This window comes from Anguilla anguilla, chromosome 11 (genome assembly GCF_013347855.1).
Source record: "Anguilla anguilla isolate fAngAng1 chromosome 11, fAngAng1.pri, whole genome shotgun sequence".
Classification (NCBI taxonomy): Eukaryota; Metazoa; Chordata; class Actinopteri; order Anguilliformes; family Anguillidae; genus Anguilla; species Anguilla anguilla.
Window position 1 is genome coordinate 25,664,138 of NC_049211.1, and position 7,701 is coordinate 25,671,838.

Genomic DNA, 7,701 nt, shown 5'->3' on the forward strand with positions numbered 1-7,701 from the left:
GACTGCAGAGGGTGTGGTGTGTAGACTGCAGAGGGTGTGGTGTGTAGACTGCAGAGGGTGTAGTGTGTAGACTGCAGTGGGTGCGGTGTGTAGATTAAAGGTGATAGGATTTCAGCATGTGTGTAAGGCCATCGAGTAAAGCACAGGAGGTAGTCAGTACAGGGCACAGGGCCCCTATCCTGACCCTGGCCAATAATGCAGTTTCACACAACCAGAGTGGAGGACCCCTGCATTCAGGTGTAGGGTGAACCATGAAGGTTGTAGTGCATAGGGTGTAGTATGTAGGATAGTATATAGGATACAGTGTTGGTAATAGGGTGTAGGGTATAGAGTATAGGGTATAATGTCGGGTGTAGGGTATAGGTTTACAGTGCATAGGGTGTAGGATATTGAGTAAAGCGTGTAGAGTATATGACATAGGGTGTGAAGCATGCAGTATGTAGGGCATAGGGTGCACAGTAGAGTGAGTACAGTGTAGGATATAGTGTACAGTGTGTAGGGTACAGTGCTGGAAGTATGATGTAGGTTATAGTGTTGGATATAGGGCATAAGCTATAGCATGTCGGGTGAAGTGACTCACTTGGGTGTCTGAACGTCCTTCTGCTCCTTGGCAGCCTGCAGGGTGGGCTGCACCACCTCCAGCAGTTTAATCAGCACGTTGAGAATCTCGCTGCTCTCCACAATGCGCGCGCACGACAGCTTCAGCTCCTGCACAACAGAGAGGAACAGAGAGGAACCAGGGCCATCAGTAACCCCTCCGTGTGTCTGCGTGTGCGTGCACAAGTCCGTGTGAGCGAGCACGCCTGTGTGTGTGTATGTGTGTGAGCACACATGTACCTCGAACAGCAGGGTGAGCAGGAGGATGCGTGTGGCCAGGTTGGAGGCCTGCGGCAGGGTGACCATCTGACTGGTCCACTCTGACACCGTCTTTGTGTCGCTGGTGGTGAGAGGAACAGCCGCTTTGATCAGGACATCGGCTGCCTCCCACACCTGCAGGAGAGAGAGGGAGTGAAGAGAAAGTGAAGGGTAGGGGACAGATGTAAAGGAGGAAGAGAAGGAGAGACGGGGAGAGAGAGTTAAGGAGAGAGAGAGAGGTGAGACAGTATAAAGACAGGACACCCACAGACCGCGTCTCTGGTGCCGGGCGTCCCGGGCGTCCGAGGCACTGCGGTTACCTGGTTGACGACCTGGCGGAGGATGAGGTCGCGGTACTCGGGGCCGCTCCTCTTGATGGCGGTCATGAGCAGGTCGCAGACGCGGTACACGGTGTCGGGCAGCTCGTCCAGCAGGTGGAAGCAGCCCGGCAGCATGGTGTCTGTGAACGCGTGCAGCTCGGCCGAGTCCAGCGGCTCCGCCTCCAGGAAGCGCTCCAGACACCGCGCCTCCTCCTCCTCCGCCCGCTCCCGCGCCCGCCGCTCCTCCTCCTCCCGCCTCCGCGCCGCTTCCTGCAGGAGAGGGGAGAGCGTGTGTGAGTGTGTGTGTGTGTGTGGGGATGTGTGTGTGTGTGCGTGTGTGGGAGTGTGTGTGTGTGTGTATGTGTGCGTATCTGTGTGGGGATGTGTGTGTGCGTGCATGTATGTTTGTGTGTGTGTGTAAGTGTGTGTGCATGTGAGTAGGTGAGTGTGTGTGTGTCCGTGTATCTGTGTGGGGATGTGTGTGTGTGTGTGTGTGTATGTGTGTGTATCTGTGTGGGAGTGTGTGTGTGTGTTGTGAGTGTGGGTGTGTGTCTGTGTGTGTGTATCTGCGTAGGTGTGTGTGTGTGGGCGCGCGTAAGTGTGTATATACCTCGGGTGAGTCAGAGCGCTGCTCCATGCTGACTTCCTGTCCCAATGACATTGCGATTGCTCGCATCATCTGGTCCTCTTCAGACATGGTCAGATCCTACAGCACACACAAACACCAACAGCACCACAGTCAACGCACAGCAGAGCACAAGATCAACCGCACAACACTGATCAAACACATGTGCATTTCAGTATGCACAGGCATGCTTACAACACCCTGCATCAGACAACAGTATTCACAAGCTTAACAATGACCCACCATCTGACTGAATGATACAGTGTGTAGGAGTGTGTAGGAACAGATGGAGGCTCAGAGCTGTACAATATGGTTCTGACTTCACATTGCAAAGACTGCCCTGTAGCTTGACTTAAGCTGTCAATCAAATTAAAAATGCTTTGCTGACAGGAAATACATCGGCATATACTGCCAAACAGACTGCAACACATCCGAACACCAACACAATGAATACAATCCCTGGTAATAAAGGAGAGAAGTCAGAGTTCCCAGTGTGTGTGTGTGTGTGTGTGTGGGCGTGTGTAATATTCAACAACTGCACAAGGGATGATGAGATCCAAAGCAGACTAAAGCATCCTTTGGTCATCTAAAAAAAAGGAGAGTAGAGCGTATGGAAAACCAATGCACTCAACACCATGTAGCAAAGTGCACAATGAGGCATGCTCATAGATACCCCTACCTCCACCCAAAATCACTGTTACATGCCTAGTCTGCAACTGTAGCAGCATGTCCAGGAACTGACTATATAGCCACCAAAAGACCCATGAATACAAGGGATGGTCATCATCGGATACGAAGGACAACCAGCAAACAAGCAAATGTCTATGTATACGTGTGCGTGTGTTTATATGTGCACATATGAGTATATGTGCGTGTGTATACGTGTGCGCTTGTGAGCGTCTCCAGTCGTACCCGGGCAACTCCGCTCAGCATGGGCGGGGGGTGAGTCAGCAGGTACTCAGTGGCCTGCTCCATGGTGCTGGTGTTGAGGAGGGCCTCCATTGCGTGCTCTCTGGAGAAGCCCATGTCCATCAGCTGTTGGAGAGGCAGAAGCAGGAAGTGTCAGCAGGGAAACAGGAAGTGGCGGGGGGGGGGGGGAGGACCATGATGACGAGCAAGTTCCTTTGAGTGGTTAGCATCTTGGGGAAGGAACACAATCAGTTCTGAAGTCAGTAGAAATGGAAAAGGGGAACAGGAAATGGTAAAGGGGAAGAACAGGAAGTGGCAGAAGGGAACAGGAAATGGCAGGTGTCCCAATTCCCAATCACTCTAATTTTGTATATTCAGTCCCCACTCAGCAAACTGTTATGCAGCTGCCACAGACATCAGCTCTAACTTCACACTACTCCACCACAGAGAGGACAGTATGGCGCCTCTGGGTCCTGAAGCCGACGCTGTACCTGCGTGAGCTGCTGCTGGTTGACCTGGGGCTCCCTCCTGGGGGTGGAGGCGGTCCCTTCCTCAGCTGTCCCTGCCGCCGGGGGGGCGGTGCTGGCCGTGCCGGCCCCCGCGGTCCCCGCTCCGGCGGCTCCGGGCGGGGCGCTGGAGCCCCCGGTCCCCGCGGTGGTGCTCTCCTCCTCGGGCCGCGCCCCGCCCTCCCGCTCCTTGGCCAGCCGCTCGCGGATGGTGGGCTCCCCCCGCAGGATGTGGCAGAGGATGGCCAGCATGGACTCGGCCATGCGGCCGCCGTACACCTTCAGCGGCCGCCGGTTCCACAGGCTGCGGATGCAGTTAAAGGCCGCCTGGGGGAGAGGAGGGGGGTCTCATAAGCACACACACAGAAATACAATGTGCATAAACGCACGTGTACAGATGGGGCTATACGCTGATGTCCAAATACCAAGGGAATTTTACATTAAGTTCATAAAACATTTCAACGGAAAAAAACTTTCCAATGGTCTGCATTTTTACGAATGGCTGAAATCGTACTCAATTCAATTAGCACACGGCACTATTCGAGAAACACGTCCGTTTCCTGTCATTCAAAAAGCAGCTGGGGGGCCGAAGTGGCAGCTAGGGATGGGGGTCCCAAAAGGGGTTTCCCTACACACACTCACCTTCTGCGTGACGATGAGGAAGCGCAGGGCGCTGAACTGCGGGGCGGCGGGCGTGGTGCTGGGCGTGGCGCCGGGCGTCTTGGCGGGCAGGGCGTGCGGCGAGTCCAGCACGGTGCTGGGGTTCACCATCTTCTCCACCAGCATCAGCCAGGCGTCCAGGAACTCGCCCGTGCCGTCCGGCAGCTCCAAGTGCTCCAGGCCCTCCGACACCGGCACCTTCCCGCCCATCGACAGCGCCCAGTTGAAGGTCCTGAGCACGGCCAGGAGCGGAGAGAAAGGGTTAGAAAAGCCAGAGGGAGAAAAGGCTAAGGCACAACAAGCATGACCGTGTGCTGCATCAACACTGTGTAACAACGCAGTGAAACATCCTAAATCAGGGAAACTCAAATCTGACACCAGGCCAGCAGTGCTGGGTTTTTTTCTACCCCACAGCTAATTGATCGATTGGTCCCACTGAGGGCTGGGAGATTAACTCATCTGGTGTCCCAGGTTTAAAGCGGTCCTGATTAGAGGGGAATGAAAGCCAGCAGTGCTACCGGCCTCCAGGCCCTGATGCGCGTATCCCTGGCCTGAATGACTGTTCCCTGTCCCGGGGAGGCGGGGGGAAAACAGTGTGCGAGACGCTTCAGCGGCGTTGGTGGGGAGCAGCGGGAGGGAACAGCGGCCTGCTGACTCACTCGAAGAGCGCGTCGTGTCCTCCCGAGCAGAAGAACTTCTGCAGCATGAGGTGGTAGGGGTACTTCCTCTCATCGAACAGCATCGGGGACGTGAACCCCACCGAGCAGATGAAGAACGTCAGTCTGCAGGGAGGAGGGAGAGGGAAGAGGCGGGAGGCATCGCTGTAAGTACAGCCTCTCTCTTTGTTTTAATTCACCCTTTAATTACAAGTCTATCCTGTTGAGAGCAAATTATTTTTAAGAGCCCTGGTGCACCAGTGGCTACACACAACTTGCAAACGCGTAGCAGTTCAAAGTGATAAGGCATTCAATAATAGGACATGTTTGCAAAACGTCTGCTGGCAGGGTTTTTAAATGAGTGTTCGCTCTATTTACAAGAATTTTCATCTGTGAATGACCCCAGAAATGAGCCAAAGAGTGCAATGGGGGAATGACTGATGTTAAGCCATATTCTTGCAAGCCCCTGGACTGTTTTTTTCTCCTTTATGGCAAAATATGCAAAGTAAGCTTTCTCTTGTTTATTCACTGCCAAGTTCCAGCTCCCTGCAAGCTGACTTTCAAACCTCAGCAAGTATACAAAGTTTGTTTTCCTGACTTCTGTCTCCTATCTCTGAAAAGCAGTAATTCATGGTTGAGTGCCAGGGCCCAGTTAGGACAGTACTCCTCCAGCAGATCTCTCACCTGAAACGGGGGGTGGGCGTGTAGGGGGGTGGCTGCCAGCTCAGGCCCTTGGTCAGCAGCTTGGTGAGGGAGGAGGCCGTGGCACGGGCGGCGGGCGTGGGAGCGGTGCCGGTGCTGGGGGCGTGGTGGGAGCGGCGCTGCCTCACCGGGGAGCCCACGCAGAGCTTCACCAGCAGCCCGAAGAGCTCGGCCAGGGCCCGGCCCAAACGGGAGGAGGCTGGGAGGGGACAGAGAGAGGGAGCGATTTCAGACACACACAAACACGGACACGTATGGATGTGAATACAGACTAGGTACATGGGCACGTTCAATACAATTTCAATCAATATGCACCCCGTTCAACTTGTTGTACACTTTTACATGCACAGATAAACACATGCCTACACAAAACGCATCGGCATATGCACTGACCTGAGAGCAGTGGTTTGATCTGTTTGATGCGGGCGGCCATGGCCGGGGTGAGTTTGGGCTTGGCTTTGGGGTCGGTGGCTGTGGGCTCGTCCGTCTCCATGGGGGCCAGCGTGTCGCCGTCCAGCCCCATGCCTTCGAGCAGGCCCTGGGCCGACGTGTCCACGCCCACTCCCTCGCTCTCCACCTCTGCAGGATGGGACGGGAACCAGATCAGTACAGAGACAGCATGGGGAAAACATGACTTCTACGGGACTGCAAGCTACAGCAGCTACAAGGGCCTGTTACCAGCGAGTAGGTACTGTTCTGCACTGCAGGGGGCAGCCATTCACTTACAGGCAACATAACCCCAATTTAAGCTATAACAATTATCTGTGCATCTAGCAGCACCTGCACACTCTTTTACGTAACATTTATTGGTTGTAATTTGCGATAGTGGCACTTCCTTTTAAATACATTAGTAGCGACCTCAGACACAATGGAGCCGCTGGTCTAACTCTTAAGGTTAGGCTCAGGGAAATGAGCAGTACTGAGCATGTGCAAGACTCACGACCTGTCCTCCGGACACCCGGAGCAGCAGGGGGCGCTGTGCTGCCGGCCGGCCTCTCCTCTTTGGGCACCAGCTTCAGCATGTCGGCCTGGCCAAACTCGCACCCCGGGGGCAGACTGCAGCAGCAGAGAGAGTTCATCAGACAAACAACCTTTCGCCAAGACAAATACAAAGGCATCCCAACCTCCCTCAGTTACAGAGATGTACAACATTCCCAACGGAAATATGTAACTGCTAACCAACAGAAATAAAATAAATCACTTCCCCCAGTTTTCTACCGAGCAAAATACAAATCATTTGGATCTCGCTTAAGCCGATGTTAGAATCGGCTTAACTGCACAAACACACTGGAATTAAAGACTGGCTGCTCAGCGCCACAGGTGGTGTTGTATAAATGAAAATGGAGGGGGGGGGGGGCGCTATCGAGCGAGTGAGTCTGACCTGTTGGGCGTGCAGAGGGACAGCAGGACCGTGCTCTCCCACACCAGCGAGCAGTACAGCTGGCTCAGCTTGTTCAGAACCGTCAGGCCCAGCTGGGAACCCCACTGGTTCACCGAGATCACCCTGATCTCACTCTGCAAGGAGAGAGAGGACACCGTCAGACACACACACACACACACACACACACACACACACTGACAGACACAGACACTGACACTGACAGACACACACACACACACACACACGTCTGAAAGCATACTCTCCCTCACGCTCATACAAAAGGACACCACGCAAACCCAACAGCCCTGAGCCTCACCTGTCCGACTCGGCAGGTGTGGACGAACATCATGATGTAGGCGTGCGCGGCGGTGAGCGCGTGCAGCAGGGGCGTGGCGCGGGCCGACAGCGTGGCGTCGGTCACGTGGCTGGCGGTGGCGAGCTCGCGCAGCAGCACGGAGCCCCCGGGGGCCTCGATGGGCCGATGCAGGGGCTCCAGCGCCGTCAGGATCAGGTCCAGCTGACACAGGCCCTCCTGCAGGACCTTGGGCTCGTGGGACAGGGTCTGCAACAACGACAACACCTTTAGACTGGCACTGTTAAACCCAATTATACCCCCAGATCTTTACACTCGCACTGCTGTACCCAATATACCCCCAGATCTTTACACTCATAATTCTGTACCCAACACACCCCACAGTAAGTACTGCTATACCCAAAGTGAAAAACTACAAGTGCAGTCTGTCTAAACACTATTTTAATATCCTTGGTCTTTTGGGGTACATTCTGGTCTGTGGTCCTGCTTTCTGTCCCTGAGTGTACACTGCACTTCCGTTCTCACCAGTATGGACTTGCAGACTCCAGCGACCGCCTGGCAGGCAGCAGAGGTGGGGAAGTCGATGGGCAGGTTGGGCAGCCCCAGGATGGACACCAGCGGCTGCAGCCCCTTCTGACTCACAAACTCCTGGCAGTGGTCATCCGTGGTGTTATTGCTGAGGATCGACTCCACAAACTTCATCTGCAGGAGGACGCACAAGGAAAAGGGCTTGAACTCAAACAAGGAACAAACAGCAGGGCTTGCCGTGTGAGT

General features: G+C 54.6%; 1 protein-coding gene across 14 annotated transcripts in view; it reads right to left on the reverse strand.

Annotated features, from left to right (window-relative positions):
* huwe1 (HECT, UBA and WWE domain containing E3 ubiquitin protein ligase 1) overlaps positions 1–7,701 on the reverse strand; it is a 59,372-nt gene that overhangs the window by 25,154 nt on the left and 26,517 nt on the right. For 11 of the 14 annotated variants that reach the window (XM_035381765.1, XM_035381763.1, XM_035381762.1 and 8 more), the window contains 14 exons: positions 7,453–7,629; positions 6,931–7,176; positions 6,615–6,748; positions 6,174–6,289; positions 5,627–5,812; positions 5,216–5,432; positions 4,535–4,657; positions 3,858–4,107; positions 3,201–3,542; positions 2,713–2,835; positions 1,786–1,881; positions 1,176–1,445; positions 838–990; positions 581–708 (listed from right to left, as the gene is read on the reverse strand). In XM_035381765.1, the coding sequence (XP_035237656.1) occupies positions 581–708; positions 838–990; positions 1,176–1,445; positions 1,786–1,881; positions 2,713–2,835; positions 3,201–3,542; positions 3,858–4,107; positions 4,535–4,657; positions 5,216–5,432; positions 5,627–5,812; positions 6,174–6,289; positions 6,615–6,748; positions 6,931–7,176; positions 7,453–7,629 (2,561 nt within the window). The remainder of the gene's footprint in view (positions 1–580; positions 709–837; positions 991–1,175; positions 1,446–1,785; positions 1,882–2,712; positions 2,836–3,200; positions 3,543–3,857; positions 4,108–4,534; positions 4,658–5,215; positions 5,433–5,626; positions 5,813–6,173; positions 6,290–6,614; positions 6,749–6,930; positions 7,177–7,452; positions 7,630–7,701) is intronic. The other 3 variants (XM_035381766.1, XM_035381760.1, XM_035381771.1) reach the window with 1 other exon arrangement.